Genomic DNA, 20,333 nt, shown 5'->3' on the forward strand with positions numbered 1-20,333 from the left:
TATGAAAAGGTCCAAATCTCAAAACACCCAAAATAAATAAAGGGAGAGGCCAGCTAGCTGCCTTGATTTCGGAAGCTGATTTAGAAATGGGAGTTTCTGCTCACGTTGCTTTAAGTCCGAATTCTCCAACTTCCCCTCCCACCACGCCATGCGTATATAAGAAAACGCCAGCAAAGGTTGGAGGGCAGGAAGGGAGCAGATAACAATATTTTTTTTGCCTAGGGCAGTGACATGATCTGAACTAGCCCTGGCTTGATATGAGGCTTTTGGGGGGGGGGAGAGATTGTGATTTATTCTTGTCACCACCCAAGAATTTCCCAACACTATCCTGTCCCCTGGAACAACGGTAGCCCACCTTGAAGGAAAAGGTAACTTTCACCAACGGCTTTTGTTTGACCATCTCCAATCCATCGCTCTGCTCACAAAAAAACTGCCATAGTCCCATTTTTTGCATTCCCCCCCCTGAAAAACCCCCCTTTATCTAGCTGAACCTGTCAGCTGGCATTATCATCAGGGATGTGCTCAACCATCACAGGCAAATGAGACCCCCCCCAGCCTCCCTTGCAGCCCAGCTGTACCCTTTGCTGTTTGTGCCAAAAACTCTCCCTCTGCCACAATGCAAAACGAAATTGCTTGCCACCCCTCCTCCCCCCCCCCGCACTAAAATAAGAGCAGGAAATCAGCAAATAATTTTCAAAATCATGTGCTGATAATTTCCTGCTCTTATTTTGGTGCAGAGGAGGAGGAGGAGACTGAGCAGGGAAGAGAGGGCTAAGCAGAGCAAAGCCAATGCAAGAATTGCTTTCCTCCTCCAAAGTTAAGGCAAATGGAATTATTTGGCACGTTCAGATCTTTCCCTTAGTTCTGTTCTGGACTTCGGCTATCACAGAAAGGACACTATCCCCGAACAAAGAAAATTTAAAAAGGGAAAGGAATGCAGGCAACTCTCAAATTATGGGGGAGTTAACGTTCCAGGGATCACACGTAAAGTCAAAATTGTGTATGGTCAAAAAACATGGAGTTCAATGGCGGATTGCTGAAGTCTTTTTTTTACCTGGACACCTGTCCCCAGCTTTTGATTTTTTAATAATTATTTAATTGCCAAGCACATATAGCTGGATGTGCGCAAGTTAAATACACGTAAATTGTGAGTTACCTGTACAGGGGTCAGCAAACTTTTTCGGCAGAGGGCCAGTCCACTGATCCTCAGACCTTGTGGGGGAGCCTGACTACCGTATTTTTTGCTCTATAAGACTCACTTTTTCCCTCCTAAAAAGTAAGGGGAAATGTGTGTGCGCCTTATGGACCGAATGCAGGCTGCGCAGCTATCCCAGAAGCCAGAACAGGAAGAGGGATTGCTGCTTTCACTGCGCAGTGATCCCTCTTGCTGTTCTGGCTTCTGAGATTCAGAATATATTTTTTTCTTGTTTCCCTCCTCCAAAAACTAGGTGCGTCTTGTGGTCTGGTGCATCTTATAGAGCGAAAAATACGGTATATTTTGAAAAATAATAATGAATTCCTATGCCCCGCAAATAACCCAGAGATGCATTTAAAATAAAAGCACACATTCTATTCATGTAAAAATACGCTGATTCCCAGACCGTCTGCGGGCCGGATTGAGAAGGCGATTGGGCCAGATCCAGCCCCCGGGCCTTAGTTTGCCTACCCATGGTATAGATAAGGATGCAAAACCAAGTGGGGAAATTTAGTCCTTGGAAGGACTAAGCTGAGTCAAGCAAGCTGCAATCCTCGCCGCACTCTGGCAAAAACATGCAGAACTGGGGACACAGAGCTGCTGCCAACTCTCACCCCCCCAGTAACGTCTAGCCAAAGATGCATGTGCGACATGACACCGTCTCACTCAGAGCTCCCCTGACCCCTGCCAGCACCAGCCAATGAAGCTGAGCAAGGGCAGGGAAAGCTCTGAGCACAATATCACATCGCATTAGGCACTGTCTCTTAATAGATGTTACTGGGTGATGCAGGTCAGAGATCCAGCTTGGTGGAAACGGCATGTCCCTATAATGACGTCTGGCTTGCACTGAAAGTAGACATTACAGAAATCATGTGACTAACCAAGAGTGGCAGCCCCATGGCTCCTCCTCCTCTCTCACCCCCCACCCAGCATTCACTAAAAATGTGACATTCCCTGCTTTCACAAGTGACAGTCAATAAAGCGCCGAGGAGGCAAGGAAACCCGCAATGCGATGGTGTCATATTTTGGTTCGCCACACTTTGTGGGGACTGAATTCAGAGGTTGTGAGGAGCTGCAGGGCTGCTGCTATCAGTTGTGGCTGTATGATTTCCATAGCATCTCATTTAACCTGGGAGAGGTGGGAAAGAGTTACCTAGAGATAACCCGCTTCTGAATAAAAAACGGGTCTGATTAATTCAGCACCAGTTTTTTTTAAAAAAGCAGATGGTCAAATGCAAAATAAAGGTTGTTCAGGCCTTGCAAAGCATCGCTGCAATAGACGGCAGTGTAGACAAGCCCTAAGGAGAACGTCCTTCATGCCCCCCAAATGTTACACTGCGGACTTGATCAGATGCGAACTGACAGGGCCCAAGGCAAGGCTGATTGGGGAGCTCAAGCTTAGGTGGCTGTGGATGTTTGCTGACTTTTTGGGGCCACGGATTGAGGAGGGCAGACTGAGGAGCAATGGGAAGAGATATGACAACATCATGAACACAAGCTGAAATTCTGGCACCTTGCACCTCAGCAACACCAGTACCAACAAGTCACATAAAGGCCATTTATGAATTAAAGAACTGTAATCCATAATCAGGCTGGATCAGAAATTGGGCTGGCCCAATTTCATAGTGCGATTTGCAGGTGCCTAAACGTCAGAAAGAGAGGGAATTTTTATATTATCTGAAAACTTTAATCCTCATGGATACTGCCCTAATGTAAACAAGTTCTATACAGCAAAGATCCCCTACAACTTTAATTAGAAACTTTCTCCTTGGGACTTCTGTTTTTGCTGTTTTCTAATCAGTGCAGACTAGTATTACTGATCAAGTGTCCTTTAATCACCCTGTAAATAGCCAGTTCCTGTTCCCTGGGAGCAGAAAGATTTTTATTATTGGGTTCCTTTTTTATATAAAAAAATTGGCCTGATTTATCAACAAAATAAAATAAATGGAAAAGAACAAGGAAAACAGCAAAAGAAAATATATGGAAAACAACAAGGAAAACAACGAAAGAAAATAAATGGAAAACAACAACTCAGTAATTAAAATCCATTCCCTGCAGAGAACATAAATTGACTAATTACGTGGTAAACAGTAATTAGTTAGGTGGGCTGTGCTAAACAGGAAGCAATTAGATGCAGCAGAAATTATTCCATCTAGAGAAGGAATCTTCTAATTAAAGACACAATAATCACGAAACAACTCTATTTCTAATCTGCACTGGCCAGGCTGGTGCTGCAACCCGGAAGGAAAACCTGGAACACAATGGGTTTCTAATTATGTTTAATGAATTCTCCCTAAAATGTGGGGAAGATGGTAACTACAGACTAAAAGGCAAGCATGGAAGCATCCCCCCAAAATAGAAGTAGCTTGAAGCACTATGTCTTCGTTTACAAAAAATGAGAGCCTTTCTTCCCATTCAGTCTAAATTTCTGCTGCCACATAATGGGGCAATAACCCATTCTAGCAGCACTATAGTGTGTAGAGAAAGTAGCCTGAGAAGTATTGCTATAAAGAGCATGCTTTTCCCCTCCACCAAATCCTGAGTCAGAAATGGGGGGAGAAAGCAAGCTATGCACAACCCACAAGTTCTGCAACTAGCCTCAGATACCCTGAAAAAAAGACTTCCTGTGATCCCTTTAGTAGCAGCCATATCAAAGTGCTTAAAGCAGAGATGCTGGTGAGCAAGTCTGGCTGCGCTGTGTAGGGCTCTGCTGCCCCCTCCAGAATTCACACGGATACTAGAAAACTGGGAAACTGCAAGGCAAGCTTCCAACAATGCAGCTTCTCTACTGCAACTGATTCCCAAGTTATGCTGCAGTCCAGGTACAGGTAGGTCAGGCATAGGCAACCTTCGGCCCTCCAGATTTTTTTGGACTACAGTTCCCATCATCCCTGACCACTAGTCCTGTTAGCTAAGGATCATGGGAGTTGTAGGGCAAAACATCTGGAGGGCCAAAGGCTACCTATGCCTGAGGTAGATCATGCCAGAGGCTGCCAGTCCAGAGAGCTGAGATGGGGAACGAACTGTTATTGTTTGTTATTCTATACCATGCTTCAATCAATCAAACATCAAAAAGACAAACATTCATACCATAGTTCCAGTTACAGATAGGTAGCCGTGTTGGTCTGCCATAGTCAAAACAAAATTTTTTCCCCTTCCAGTAGCACCTTAAAGACCAACTAAGTTAGTTCTTGGTATGAGCTTTCGTGTGCATGCACACTTCAGGGTATCTGAAGAAGTGTGCATGCACACGAAAGCTCATACCAAGAACTAACTTAGTTGGTCTTTAAGGTGCTACTGGAAGGAAATTTTTTTTTGTTTTTATTCATACCATAGTAACAAACATACCCCCCTCCCCCGTTTAAAAGGCCGTGGATTGTTTAATTAGCCAAAGGCCTGGGAGAAGAGGAATGTTTTGTCTGATGCTTAAAGATACGAGTCTCCCTTTGGAGAACATCCCACAGGCAGGAAGCCACTGCAGAAAAGGCCCTGCTCTCGTGTTGCCACCTTCCAGACCTCTCACAGAGGAGGCATGAGGAAGGGCCTCATATGATGATTGAAGGGTCCAGGTCAGTTCATATGAGGAGAAACAGTCCTTGAGGTATTGCGGTCCTGAGCAGTTTAAGGCTTTATAGGTCAAAACCAGTGCTTTTAATTGGGCCCAGAAATTAATTAGCAGCCAGTGCACTCGGGCCAGGATTGGCATCACATGCGCAAACCGTATTGTCCCAGTGAGCAATCTGGCCGCTGAATTCAGCACCAGTTGAAGTTTCCGAACTTTTCAGACAAAGAGTAGGTAGGTTCAACTAAGTCTAGCCCAAAGACTCTAAGTTCTGATTGGAATACCCTTTAAAAAATGCCCAACGTTAAGAAAATGGGGTTCATTGAGCTCTATATTGGGGAAAAGTAGATGTGCCAAAAGTGATGGGTTGACAAGTCAAAAGTGATGGGTTGGACATTAAATCTACTAAATCACTGGATGAAAAACAGGGAAGAGAGGAGGAAAAGGTGTTAAAAGCTATCGTTTGGCACACTAATAAAATTCAGTTCTAGGAGCAATGAATTAGAATGAATGGTTTTGGGTTGCAATTCTGTAACTGCTAAACATAAATCTAAATATGGGGTTGTTGCTGTTTGAAAGAGAAAGAAAGTGAGGATTATTTAAGGAAGGGGAAAAGATGGCAGGGAATATGCAAACATACGAAATTTAAACAGTGCTCAGGTACAGCAGTGAGTGAAATGGGACCGCCACCGAGTCGACTGCAACAGCAGTCCTATAAGCTCCAACTGGGATCTACTCAAAAGAAGCAACACTGACCCACTTACTAAATTCCTCCCACCCCAGGCTGAAAGCAGCCTGGTGATACTCACTGCTTACAGGTTACCCAGGTGAATAAACAGCAAATTGTATTCATTCCCTCCAACTCACAGCAGAATGTGTAGCATTTTTATGAGCTGCTTTTGACGCCCCTGTTGAAAAAGATGCCAGCCAAGCAAAAGCAAGCAAACACGCTACCCCCAAGCTCAGCTTTGCCTTTTCCAAATTCATGCTCAGAGAAGTTGGCAAAGATGAGCAGCAATGCGGCTGGTGGTGACATTTTTAAACCAACCCCAGAAACCAAACGAGAGTGGTGATGCGATAGTGATCGCAACAGCATTTGGAGCATGTTTCTGGCCCCTGGTTTTTCCTCTTTCTCTTTATAATTTGATTTCTCCGTGAACTGGCTCCATGCAACCACAGGTTCCCATTCAAAGGGGCATAATGCACAGTTCACTCCACGTGTCTACTCAGAAGTAAGTCTAATGGGATTTGCAGCAGCCTTAGGATGTCTAGGACTAAAGTGAACCATAGATTGTATGCAACAGAGAGAAACCAAAACCCAGCACTCCATCATCACAAGCAATTCTTAAGACAGCTTTTGTGTTTCCCATGTGTGCAATTTGAATGTAAAACCTACACTGGTTAGAATATACACAGTGGCGTAGCGTGCAGGGGGGGCCGGCCGCACTGGGCGCAACATCTGGGGGTTAGGGTTAGGGGGCGCAAATCCACGGGTTAGGGGGCCTCGGGTGCTGACAACCCACGCTACGCCACTGAATATACATTTGATTTCAAAACAATCCTCTTTCGCTTTCTACGTGGCATTTCCTTAGGCTCAGTGCAGATGCAAGGCTGCCTGACTTTCTAACTATGATTAGATCAGGAGCAGTCTACCGGCTAGCAAACACTCTTCCCTTGCTCAGGAGCCTTCTATTCTTCTTGTTCATTTTCCCAAGCCAATCATAGTTAGCATTATTTCTGAACCAATGTTAGCAGTCATGACTAGAAATAGCTTGCAAACTGAAGTCCGAGTTAAGCTATGTTTACCCCAAAAAATAAAGATGAAGGCACAACAGTAACTATGGATTGCAACAAAAAGGAAAGGAAGGTGGAAATTTTCATGGGAGAAGGATGTGGAAGCCACACAGTTAGATTAGGCAGTATTTGGTTTACAGAAGACGTTAACATCATCTCTTAGCACACTTGTTCTATACTTATTTCTTTAAATTGGACAGTCATATGTATCCCATATTCAGGGCAGTCGAATTGATTTTTTTTAAAAGTTGACAAGTCATCAGCCCTTTAACCAATTTATCTGTCACATTGAAATACAGTTTGCAATATTACCAATATTTCAAAACAGGTGCCCTCCTAAGATATCAAAGTTAATACAAAGTGTGAGATAATTTAAAATTTAATGAACAAAAATGACTAATGAGAAAGAAAGGCCATCATTTTAAAATTATGTTTCTCCTAATGATGCTTGAAAGCCAAAGTAGGCTCAAAAATATTTGCCATTTTCATCACTGATTAATCTACTAATGACTTAACAAAAAGACAGGTTACTGTCCCGAGCAGCAAACAATCTAAATTTTTGCATGAGGAAGTAAAAGAGGGACGGGAGGCAGACTGAGGTGAGTGCAAAGAGGGGAAATAATATAAATTCACTTTGGGGGTACTTCCAAATGGCCTGTTTATTGAACATTAATCCTAATTTCTTAGGGTATTTAATTAATGTTCCAATTTCTTTGTGGGGAGGTTAGCTGACCATCACGCTAAAATCAAGTGTTATCCCACACTCTCCAGGGCATTTTCTCTTTACTTTTCTTATTGTGAAAAGTCTGACCTTTGGGGAAAGCAAGTTTGTTTCACAAGACCTCCCAAATCAGCTATAATTTTGCAACCTGAATTTGCAGGTATGTTACTGGAACTTACCCCAAATTAGCAGAAGGGTCCTCAGTTTCGGGCAGAGGATGAGAACATAATGGGTTAAGCCAATGGAAAAGGTGAGTTTTGAGATGGGGAATAAAAGGGAAATGGTACGTCGGTATTCTGGAAGGGTGTTCCAGGAATAAGGGTAGTGCCGGCCCATCCATGCGGCAAGGCAAAGCGACCGCCTCAGGCGGCAGGGTCCACCCAGGGCAGGAGATCCTGATGTCGATCTTTCTTTCCCTGCTCCCTTGTTCCTGATATAGATCTTCCCTGACCCCTTTTTCCTTGGCAGGGAGAGACGCCGTTTTGAGACCTAGCCCAGGCCGGTCCTGCCTAAGGCGCACCAAGACAATAAGAGATATTTGGGCAGCAGAGGGTGATAACTACTGTTGTATGGGTTGAGGGAGACACCTGTTATCATACAGATTGCCCCTCACAGGGGTTGCCCTTCAGGAAATACTGCAGTTGTGGCAGTGTTTTCAATGACAATCATATTTCAGACTCTCTATCACACTTCCCGGAGGATGCGTGTATAGACAGGTGTGTGTGTGTGTGCCTTAGGTACCCCTGCCCGTTCGGGCCAGTCTTGCCAGACTCTAGGGTTGTGCGCTCATCTCACTCTATAGGCCGGGAGCCAGCGCTGTCTGCAGACACTTCCGGGTCACGTGGCCAGCATGACAAGCTGCATCTGGCGAGCCAGCGCAGCACACGGAACGCCGTTTACCTTCCCGCTGGTAAGCGGTCCCTATTTATCTATTTGCACCCCAGGGTGCTTTCGAACTGCTAGGTTGGCAGGCGCTGGGACCGAACGACGGGAGCGCACCCCGCCGCGGGGATTCGAACAGCCGACCATACGATCGGCAAGTTCTAGGCGCTGAGGTTTTACCCACAGCGCCACCCGCATCCCCGTGTGTGCCTTAGGTAAAGGTAAAAAGGTAAAGGATCCCTGGACAGTTAAGTCCAGTCAAAGGCGACTATGGGGTTGCAGTGCTCATCTCACTTTCAGGCCGAGGGAGCCGGCGTTTGTCCATAGACAGCTTTCCAGGTCATGTGGCCAGCATGACTAAACCGCTTCTGGTGCACAGACGACTGTGATGAGTGCCAGAGCACACAGAAACGCCTTTTACCTTCCCGACACAGTGGTACCTATTTATCTACTTGCACTGGCGTGCTTTTGAACTGCTAGGCTGGCAGGAGCTGGGACAGAGCAGCGGGAGCTCACTCCGTCGTGGGGAATCAAACCACCGACCTTCCGATCGGCAAGCCCAAGAGGCTCAGTGGTTTAGACCACAGCGCCACCCGCGTCCCAAGACGGTGCCTTACCTTGGCGTGGCAGTACTTTGCCTTTGTTGAGCTGCTTGAGGCGCTTCTGGTGAGACTTGCCATTGTAGTGGATCTGGGCCTGTACTGCTGAATTGAGCTGGATATTGCACACCTCACAGAGCGTGAACGACGGGTGCTTCTTCTCCCTTTTTGTGCGCTGCTCTGGTGCGCACCCTATACCAGAGCTCTCTGTGAGGGTCCCAAAGATGCTGCTCCTCCCTGGGGAGTGGGGTGGGCTCAGGGGCCGCTTCATCCCTGTGGGGACGGGAAGGAGAAAAAGAATTAAAATAGGTACTGGAATCTGCCTGCTGAGACACACGCAGTGGATTTGGGGAGCAAAAGTCACCATAACAGCTTCAGTCTTCCCCATGCATCTGTGCTGGTGATCTAGCTACAAAACCAACAAGCAGTACATAGAATCGTCCTCTAGATGGAGTCAACTGCCTTTGCTTTTGCCTACAATACAGCTTAATTCAGCTGAAATCACTGCTAGGCAGAACTGCAAGCATTACAGCATCTTTATTTCACTGGTCTCGACCTCAGCGCTCCCTCTTTGCTACATGGTGGAACCTCGAGGCAGCCTTTACAGGTCTATTTTTCTCTGGAGGGGAAATCACTGGAGACATCAGATCATCTAACTTTGCAACGACCGGTTCCTTGGCAACTCCAAAAGCCTGAATTTACACAGTGTCATTCCAGGGTTAAGTGAGTTTGAAAGAGATCCGCTTTGGGTTCCTGGATGTGTTCAAAGGGCAATTCAGAGGTTTTAGCGATGCACCTGGAAAGAGAAAGTTACTCCTCTTTCATTCCACAGTATGTGACAGTACAAAACAATTGCAAGGCGATTATCTCCAGAAGGGAGTTCAGGCTTGCCTAGAGGAGTAGCAAATCAGCAAAGGAATGTGGCTGAAACACACTGAAATGCACAGGAAGTTTCATGTCGAGAGCCAGTGAAGCATAATGGTAACAAACAGGACCTGAGCACCGGTTCTAATCTCACCACTGCCCCTCCCATTTGAAATACGAAGTTGCCCGCCTTACAAGAGTGCTCTAAAAATTACTGCAATTATGCAAACAGCCTTAAAAAGCCTTTAAATGTACCATATAAACAATAAGTATTATTTGTATTGTGCCTTCAATGGATCATGACTCAATATAGAAGGCAGGAATGATCATAGGACTCGCCCATTTTATTCTTGTTGTTAAACAGTTTTCATATTTTAATGTTTTATTTCATATTTATTTGATGGTATTTCATACTTTACATTGTGAAATGTTCTGTAAGTTCCCTTTGAGACGTAGAAAGTGAGGAACAAATATAAGATTTAAGTGGTTTCCAAACTACCCCCCCCCCAACCTGAAAACCACTAAGACTATTTGCGGACCGTGTAACTATTTTTCTGCCTGTTGTAGCAATTCTAACGTTCTATGCTAGATGCTGTATGAGCTTTAATCGCATTTTTATTGCTTCGTTTATTTCTTATATATTGTATTCATTGTATTAAAATTTGCATAAGACAATTCATTGTATTAAAATTTCCCATAAGACAATAAAATACAATAAATAAAAGAAGAAATAAAAATACAATCAACAGTTATTGCGATGGATGTGCCATCTCCTGTCTTCAAACACAAATCTACAGGTAGACCATGGACCAGCTGAATGAAGCTTGAGGGCCACTGGTGGCCCACAAACCAGTTTGGGAACCCCTGTAATAAACAATAAATATTTAAAAATAATACTGATCTTTTCCCTGATTCCTCTTCAAGCTAAAGTCTGTTCCATACATTATACAGCAGCAAGCCCAGCACTAACACTGAGCAAATAATCAACTGGGTGGAACTGGCTGATTTTGCTTAGTGGAATTTTGTTGGAAAGCAGAATGCAATCGTGCCACTCTGCCACACAGCATCTGATTATTGAAACCAGTTTGGGATTAGAAGGTGGGATGCTGGCTACATGACCCGGAAAGCTGTCTGTGGACAAACGCCGGCTCCCTCAGCCTGAAAGTAAGATGAATGCTGCAACCTCATCGTCGCCTTTGACTGGACTTAACCGTAAAGGGGTCCTTTACCTTTTTTTAGCTTAGGGAGACTCAACTTTTTTTGAAGATCTCCCCCCAAAAGCTCAACAACATTTTGTCTCTCCCCCCAACAAAAATCCTGTACCTCCCATGTACCTCCCATGCCCATTACTGAAGATCTGCCTACACACCATACATTTAAAGCAGGGGTCAGCAAACTTTTTCAGCAGGGGCCGGTCCACTGTCCCTCAGACCTTGTGGCGGGCCGGACTATATTTTGGAGGGGAAATGAACGGATTCCTATGTCCCACAAATAATGCAGAGATGCATTTTAAAGAAAAGCACACATTCTACTCATGTAAAAACACCAGGCAGGTCCCACAAATAACGCAGAGATGCATTTTAAATAAAAGCACACATTCTACTCATGTAAAAACACGCCGATTCCTGGACCATCCGCAAGCTGGATTTAGAAAGCGATTGGGCCTTAGTTTGCCTACCCATGATTTAAAGCAATGCCCTCCCGTCAAAGAATCCTAAGCACAGAGTTACAATTCCCAGCACACTTAAACCACAGTTCTCAGGATTCTTTGAGGGAGATGTCTTTAAAATGTTATTTACATGTATTGCTGGGATCACGGAGTGCAGACTCCCACAAATACGACAACTCCAGCTGAACCTCACACCCTGGGAGCATGCAGACTGCCCCCAAATAGGAATGCTGATCCACGACCTTCTCACAGAACGTCCTATAACATCCGCACCACGGGGTGCCACAAGCTGAGAGCAGGTGCGCAGCAGAACATCATGTGGGATGCTGACAGCCTGGAACATGTGCAGAGGAGGGCAACCAAGATGATGAAGGCTCTGGAAACCAAGCCTTATGAGGAACAGTTGAGGGAGTTGGGAATGTTTAGCCTGGATAAGAGGAGACTGAGAGGAGATATGATAGCCACCTTCAAATATCTTAAGGGCTGTCACATGGAAGAGGAAGCAAGCTTGTATTCTCCTGCTCCGCAGGGTAGGATCCGAACCAATGGCTTCAAGTTACAAGAAAGGGGATTCTGACTAAACATCAGGAAGAACTTTCTGGCTGTAAGAGCTGTTTACAGTGGAACGGACTCCCTTGGAAAGTAGTGGACTTTCCTTCATTGAAGGTTTTTAAGCAGAGGTTGGATGGTCTTCTGTTATACATGCTTTAGCTGAGATCCCTGCATTGCAAGGGTTTGGCCTAGAATAGATGACCCGCAGGGTCACTTCCAACTCTACAATTCTACAATTATATGAAGTGTTGGAAATGTAATGAGAAAGAAGGTTCTTTTTATCATATGTGGTAGTCTTGTAGTAAGGTTAAAGCTTGCTGGGAAATTATATATAATGAATTGAAAAAGATGTTTAAAATAATGTTTGTAAAAAAAAACTAGAAGCCTTCCTTTTGGGAATTATAGGGACAGAACTACCCCAACTGTATAGAAATTTATTCACTACAGCGGCAAGAATGTTACTTGCCCAAAAATGGAAAGAAGAAGTCCCAGCGAAAGAAGAATGGATACAAAAACTTATGGAATATGCAGAAATGGCAAAACTTACTGGAAGAATAAGAAATCAAGATAACAAACTTTTTATAAAATAATGGAAATGGCTTATTGAATATTTACAAACCAATTGTAAACAGATAAGAGCATTGGCAGGATTATTGCAGTAACCTGCAGTTTTATAAGAGTATATATTTAAAGTAGATGAATAAATGAGTAAAGTAAGTTAATTCGGAAAATGCAGAAAATATATATAAAAAATTAAGGGACAGCAGAAAGAGGGGGTAGGAAGTCGAGTTTCAAAATGTTAAAATGATTGTATAATTATTGAAATGTATAAAACTGAATCATTAATAATAATAATAATACAATTATATGAAGAGGATGCGGCAATGATGTTTTTGAGATCTCTGAGATGAGATGGCGCAAGAGTTTAAAGCAAGCAAATAGAATGATTGATGTCTATGAGACTTTATGACACTAGTGAAATTTGTGGGGGAAAGTAATATGGGAATAGATTCAGCACTGGCTAAAACTGCGCTGAACAGGTTAAATCTGTATACGGGCTCCAAGACTCAAGGTACACCAGCGAGCTCTTGCACCCGGCCAAAGTCTCACACGACCTCTGACCCAGATGTGCTATGGTGTGCAACTGAGTTTCCGGTGGCTATATTTCATTAACTGCTTTCCCACAGGTGACCAGGTTATTTTTAATATTGGCAGAAATTAAAATTGGAAAGTTATCTGGACAAAATACTTTCAAAAGGCCACTGCTCTCTAAAAAAAGGATACACGGCCACTCAAATTAGCTTGGCCCACCATCGCAGCTCCAGTTACAGAGTTTTAAATAACCATTAAATATTGTGGATGTGCTCATCTCATTCACTTAATCTCTCCGGTGCCCATTTGTCCCTCCCGGAATATTAGGCACTGCAATTCAGCAATCTGCCATTCTCCCCAAACAGATGAACAGAATTAATAACGAGAACTCTAGGTGTGATAATTACCATGGTATTAGTCATTCACTGGAGCTACATTGCTTTGTATGTGCCTTCCATAATACTCTGAAGGAAAACCAGGCGCTGTGTGCATACATATTACGATTTAAAGCACACGTCCTCCCCGAAAGAATCCTGGGAACTGTAGGTTATCCCCCACAAAGTTATAATTTCCTGCACCAGTAACAAACTACAGACCCGAGGATTGGGGGGGGGGCATGAAATATGCTTTAAATGTATTGTGTGCACACAGCCACTCATTCCAACAAACTTTTTCTGTGGGACAACTGACTGGAAGAGATTTGCCCACAAATTGAGTCTTGCCAATGGGTTTAGGAGGAGAGCTTCTCAAGGCTTGTGCAATTTTAGAAGTACCATCTCTGTGTCTTAGATTTAAACTGTATATAATATTAACCATACACACATACATACACAACTGTATGTCCTTAAACTGTATATAATATTAACCACACACACATACACATACAGTGGTACCTCAGAAGTCAAATGGAATCCGTTCCAGAAGTCCATTCGACTTCCAAAACGTTCAGAAACCAATCCGCTGCTTCCGATTGGCTGCAGGAAGCTCCTGCAGCCAATCAGAAGCTGCGGAAGTTGCATTGGAAGTTTGGGTTCCAAAGAACGTTCGCAAACCGAAACGCTCACTTCTTGGTTTGCGGCATTTGGGAGCCAAAACGTTTGACTTGCAAGGCATTTGGGATCCAAGGTATGACTGTATGTCCTTTTCTAAAGCAACTGCCCATACTGCAGTCTCCAGCCGATGACCAGTACATTTTGACCCTTTCTTCTCTGTCCATTTTTCTCCTCTGAACATACTCCTCCCCCTGAGATGCATTTGGTCCACAGGGAAATGATACCTGTGTCTGCTTCTTGAGATATGAAAATAATATGTCAGGGAACAATGGCATGTGATTAATGTCATGTATAATTTGAGACTGAACCTCAAGCGGGGCTCAGCCCTGGACCATATTTCCAGTGTCAGCCTCCAATTTGGGAATTTGTGAAGTACCCAGAATACACACCAGGGCAAATTCACCCTTGCCTATGTAGCCATGGAAAGATAAACAAAGGAACAAGAAATGCAATTTAACTGTGAGGTCACAGCAAGCAGCTCTGAGGTCCAATACTGAGACTCAAGGCTTCTTGGAAGCTACGCTATGACCAAGTCAGATAGCTCAGTTGGTTAGAGTGTGGTGCTGGTAATGGCAAGGTTGCAGGTTTGATCCCCGTAAGGGGCAGCTGGATATTCCTGCATCGTAGGGGGTTAGACGAGATGATTCTCAAGATTCCTTCCAACTCTATGATCTTTATAATTCTATGAAAGACGAGCTACACCCATCTGTGTAGATAGCTATTGCAGTTACTTAGTGGTTAGGGCAAATCACTCTGCACATGGCTCGCTTACAGCCACACTTTTTACGACCGCTTCACTGCATTCCCGAGCAAGAGTCTATGGCAGCCAAGATGCTTTAGGCAAGTTTCTTTCTTCTTTTTAAATCCTCAGTTAAAGCAGACAAACTTCTGTCCCCTAACAAGACCTTAAGTGGCCCGGGTTTTAAAATAAAAAAGGAAGATCTTCCAGCAGCAGCTGTCAGAACAAGCAGCAATGTGAGGGGGAGGGGGTTGGAGAGAGAGAGAGAGAGAGAGAGAGAGAGAGAGAGAGAGAGAGAGAGAGAGAGAGAGAGAGAAGGAGGAAAAGGGACACTGGATGTGGATGATGGATGGCAAGAGATCCTTGACAGATGTCTAAATCTCTTTGAAATAAAAGAAGGTCAGAAGTCACGCTCCGGGACAACTCAAAAAAGCACTTTGCATTAATACCTTTTCAAGCACCCCTACTCCCAAGCAAGGGCTGCTTGGACCACGGCAGGAAAAAGTGTAAGCACAGAGAGTCATTTCTCACCCCAACACAAACAAAATGCAACATGATACCAAGCCTGCGATATTCACTCTGCACTTTTATGTGACTTTGACGAGTGCTAAGCCTCTGGAAAACATTGCTCCCTTTTACCCAAGCATCTGATCCTGCTCGGGTATTTGTCTCCCATTTCCCCAGCCTAACAGACAGGTAAATCACATAGTTGAAGAGACATCACTTCATAATAAGGTTGAGCTATCCGCTGTTACACCCTCTCAACAACACGCACACAAAATTATATTTCCTTGTTTGCTGTTTGATTCGGTTCTTTTCTATCTGACTTTCCAGCTGGGAAGCCTTGTCATTTCTTCAAGATGAACAGTTTACACGTGCCTGCAAGGAATATATATTTCCTGCCACTCCCTTAAAAACAGTCCCACAGATCAGGCCAGCCTTCAAACGTTGAATGCAGAATTGTGTCATGAACATGCATACCAAGTTTCAGTGTAAGAGCTTAAAGTTCAAGGGAGATCACAAAGTTCGAGGGAGTTTCAATGTAAGATCTTAAAGTCCAAGGGAGATTATATCCAGCATCTCATTTTGCACAGCCAATACTTTTTCGCTCCATTTCTGAAGTTCAGAGGTGAGTGTGGATCACAACGTCGGCTTTAGGTTCTCCTTAACTTTTCTTTGCTACAATATGTGCATTACAGGCCAAATATGTACTGTGTGTACAAATTTTGTCTGTATTACCCCAGAGTAGGTTTTGGTTTCTTGCTGTGCAATTTAAAAAATCCTATAAAATACAATTTTGGGAATGGGGAAGACATTAGTATGGACTTGCAGAAGTACAAAAAAATATTTAGAAAAGAATATCCTAAGGGGGAGAACCCCTGAAGCAGATGAATGAGGATCAAGTGCGCTCACTGGGCAGGGAAAGCTGACAGACTATTGATAAAGGATGGAAAATTGGGTGAGAGGAGGACTGGAATGGAGTGTCCTGTAAGTGGCATGGCTGGTTAACTGGAACACTGGACAGAAACACTCCACACTACAGAGTTTTTGTGTTATACTACAATGAGGCTTAGCCCTGTAAGTTTGTTCCGCACTAGGATGGAAGCCCTGAAATATATGAAACAATATTAATGAGCTGCATGCCTGATAAATGATACATATGATATATGTCTTTTCATTACAGTGGTACCTCGGGTTAAGTACTTAATTCATTCCAGAGGTCCGTTCTTAACCTGAAACTGTTCTTCACCTGAAGCACCACTTTAGCTAATGGGGCCTCCTGCTGCTGTGCCGCTGCACGATTTCTGTTCTCGTCCTGAAGCAAAGTTCTTAACCCGAGGTACTATTTCTGGGTTAGCGGAGTCTGTAACCTGAAGCATTATGTAACCTGAAGCATATGTAACCCGAGCTCCCACTGTATAAACTGGGGTGGGGGATAGATGCAGTGTTCGAATTTCGCCAGGTGTATTTTGCACTTTATTATCGGCCACTTGCGACCAAGTGAAGATAGATGCCTGGGTGCCAGGATGGCGGCTGACATTTCCACCATCTGGAGGTGCATACCTGAGGATCCTTGGATCTGGAGCGTTTTCACACACTAGCAACACATCCTGTAGAACTCTATTCAGTTATATTTTATCTCCACAATCAGAATTGGTTTCTTCCTTCCAAGCTCTCTGCTACAGTGGATAATTCACTCCTTTCTTGCTCTCTAGCTACAACTAACTTTAAACACACACTCCCATTGAACAACAGGCCAGTTGTAGGAATTACAACTCCCAAACCACGTTGGGTTGACAGTAAATCTGAAAACAGTAAGCAAGCTGTCAGGAAGAGAGGCTCGCCACCTCATTTATAATCCCCTGAGGTCAGTTTTATAGCTCTCGTAATACAGTCCATAACCCGGGGTCTTTTTTCTATTTTAAATCTTAATAATGCCATAAAACACAATGCCACAAAAGGGGGGAGGGGAATAAAGCGGAAAAGGTGGAGCAGGTGCATGGCAGTGACAAATGCTAGCGAGAATTCAGAATGGCACAAATAAATCTGAAACGGGTCTGGTTTATAGACAGGGCTCAAGTAGATAAGGGAGGGGAGACTCTCTCGGAGACACCAACACACACTTTTAAGGGGAAAGTTATGGAGAGTAATTCTTGGTAGCCCAAGGAGGCTGTATTTTTAGAACCTTGGACAACTCCTTAACCATTTAGTGTATGCCTATAAGGTTTTATTTACCAGGTGGGAGGGGAAGAGCAAAGGCCAATTCATTCAGCCTTCTCCCTAAATATTATAGAAAATATTATGCAATTGCACCTTCCCATGTAGATACTGGTCTTTGGCACACACAAAAATCAGCAACCTGAGACTTGCAGCTTCTCCGCCCCCCAACAGTAAGTTCTAAGTCTTCAGTGATGCAAAGCAGAACAGGCTTCCAGTGTTTACATCTGCCTCTCTGTGGTTTAAGGGCTCCCGCAGATGACCTGTTTATTCAGCTCATTTTGCTTGCACAAAGTCAGACTGTGTCTCATTTTTCCTCCCTGAGCGTTCATTCCAATTTGTTTACAAGGTGGCTATGTGACCACGAGCGTTGATCCCGATTTGCTTGCTGAGTGTTTACACATCTTTCCGTTAATCGTGAGTTCATCCCACACTTTTTCGGCGCAATTTCCCCGCCATGAGATCTTCAGTCTCAGATCTCCAGTGTCCTATCTAGCTTGGCTCCTTGTTTGTCCTGCAAGCTTTCCTTGTGCGAATTGGCTTGTATTTCTAGAAATGTAATCATTCTCATAGTTGATCCTAAAGGATCTCATTCCAAGCCTAGGAATCTATTTCCAACATTAGCCAGCCAGATACAGTGGTGTAGTGGTAAATTTTGAAGTGCAAGAGGTTGTTGTGACAGTTCCCATAGCCAGGCCCTGAAGGAGAGCCCCAAAATGTCAGCAGCTGTGCATATACACACAGGAAGGGAGGAGGAACCAGAAGTGCATAGAATAATACCCAATTTCTTAAGATCAGTGTCACTGAAAGCCGTCATAAGCAGTCAGTGGCACTTACTTCTGACTGCATAGGTTCCGCTTGTGAAGTACACCACACTTCAGCAAAAAGCTCTTCAGCCAGCTGCACGAGTTTTCCTATTACTCTCATATCTAATTCCCACTGACAGATCCATCCTTCACAAATGTGGCTAATGATAATCCTGTTTGAAAGACATCGCAAGTCAGCGGCCATGCATGCATTACTGTATTTAAGCTTATTTTTTGGGTAAACTACTTTCAGCACAAATCTGTGGGAAATGCAGTACAGTATATAAATAAACTATGTCTATATTTTGCAAACATTTTGCCTTGAACGTCTTAAGATCACCGTGCCCAAAACTGTATATAAATGTGCATATCAGCATGACGTTTTCTAGATAGAGGACATGTTCTTTTTTCCCAAAGAGCTGAAGACTGATTGCTGAGTAGACGCTCATTTCACTTTCATCTCCATTGAATGGAATAGGTTTCTTTTTTTCTGGCACTTTAAACCAGCAATGTCTGTTTGATGAGAAGCAAAAGTACCTGTGCATGCACACTTACATTTTTCAACCAGAGTTCTCTGAAGATTTGCTAGGCGAGGTGGGAGAGCGTCCACTGAATTTTACAATCTACCTCCCCAGGCATTTGACTTTCCCCTTATATTTTTAAATAAATTGCTTATTACAGTGGTACCTCAGGTTACATACGCTTCAGGTTACAGACACTTCAGGTTACAGACTCCGCTAACCCAGAAATACTGCTTCAGGTTAAGAACTTTGCTTCAGGATGAGAACAGAAATTGTGTTCTGGCGGCGCGGCAGCAGCAGGAGGCCCCATTAGCTAAAGTGGTGCTTCAGGTTAAGAACAGTTTCAGGTTAAGTACGGACCTCCGGAACGAATTAAGTACTTAACCTGAGGTACCACTGTACCAGTTTTAGCTGTGATTTTTGTTTTTTTAAAAAAACAACTTTAAGAGGCAAAGAGAGGGGGTGGGTTTTTGCTGGATGTAACAACACATTGCAGGGTTCTTCAACCAAAAATGGGGTTGGAAACTACTGGTGTACACTATGGGAAATGGTGCCTCCATCCAAGTCTTATTGGCTGCATTACAATTACCGGTATGTCTCCAGTACAACTTGAGAGCAGTACAATCATGTCTTCAAAGACCACCACCAGCACTCAAAAGTCTGTTTTCAGATGGTCCAAAAGACAGCAAGGAAAACAGAAGAAAACATCGTGATCTAGAGACGCGGGTGGCGCTGTGGTGTAAACCACTGAGCCTCTTGGGCTTGCCGATCAGAAGGTCAGCAGTTCAAATCCCCACAACGGGGTGAGCTCCTGTTGCTCTGCCCCAGCTCCTGCCAACCTAGCAGTTCGAAAGCATGCCAAAAAGTGAAAGTAGATAAACAGGTATCTCTGTGGCGGGAAGGTAAATGGCGTTTCTGTGCGCTGCTCTCGTTTCGGTGTTCCATTGCACCAGAAGTGGCTTAGTCATGCTGGCCACATCCCTCGGCCTGTAAAGTGAGATGAGAGCCGCAACCCCAGAGTCGGCCACGACGGGACTTAAATGTCAGGGATCCTTTACCTTTTTTTTTTAAAAAAAAATGTGATATACTTATACAGTGGTACCTCGGGTTACATACGCTTCAGGCTACATACGCTTCAGGTTACAGACTCCACTAACCCAGAAACAGTACCTCGGGTTAAGAACTTTGCTTCAGGATGAGAACAGAAATCGTGCTCTGGCGGCGCAGCAGCAGCAGGAGGCCCCATTAGCTAAAGTGGTACCTCAGGTTAAGAACAGTTTCAGGTTAAGAACGGACCTCCGGAACGACTTCAGTACTTAACCTGAGGTACCACTGTATATCACAATAAGGATGGAGCTATGTAGAAGCATTGGCTTCACAGTTTTCCCCGCATTATGATTTTTGCATAGCACACACACACACACAATTCACGATATATTGCCAGGTCAAAAATTATGAAACCTTTATCACAATACAGTGTGGACTTTAAACCGGTTTTGGACAATATATTGATATATCGCCCAGCCCTAGTCTTTCCCAGAGCAAAGAGTGTGACTAATGCCAAATA

The 20,333-nt window shown here is 44.0% G+C and overlaps 1 protein-coding gene and 1 long non-coding RNA gene across 7 annotated transcripts in view; one reads left to right on the forward strand and one right to left on the reverse strand.

Annotated features, from left to right (window-relative positions):
- Positions 1-20,333, forward strand: part of LOC309354443 — a 609,149-nt gene that overhangs the window by 266,484 nt on the left and 322,332 nt on the right. The gene's annotated exons all lie outside the window — the stretch shown is intronic.
- The window catches only part of ZNF385C (zinc finger protein 385C), a 156,118-nt gene that overhangs the window by 87,770 nt on the left and 48,015 nt on the right, over positions 1-20,333 (reverse strand). For 5 of the 6 annotated variants that reach the window (XM_081884048.1, XM_081884049.1, XM_081884047.1 and 2 more), the window contains exon 2: positions 8,772-9,026. In XM_081884048.1, coding sequence (XP_081740174.1) covers positions 8,772-9,024 — 253 coding nt within the window. In that variant the 5' untranslated portion in view covers positions 9,025-9,026. Of the gene's footprint in view, positions 1-8,771; positions 9,027-9,309; positions 9,332-20,333 lie in introns of those variants that run through there. The other variant, XM_081884050.1, reaches the window with a different exon arrangement.

This window comes from Podarcis melisellensis, assembly GCF_964234715.1.
Source record: "Podarcis melisellensis genome assembly, chromosome: 13".
Lineage (NCBI taxonomy): Eukaryota > Metazoa > Chordata > Lepidosauria > Squamata > Lacertidae > Podarcis > Podarcis melisellensis.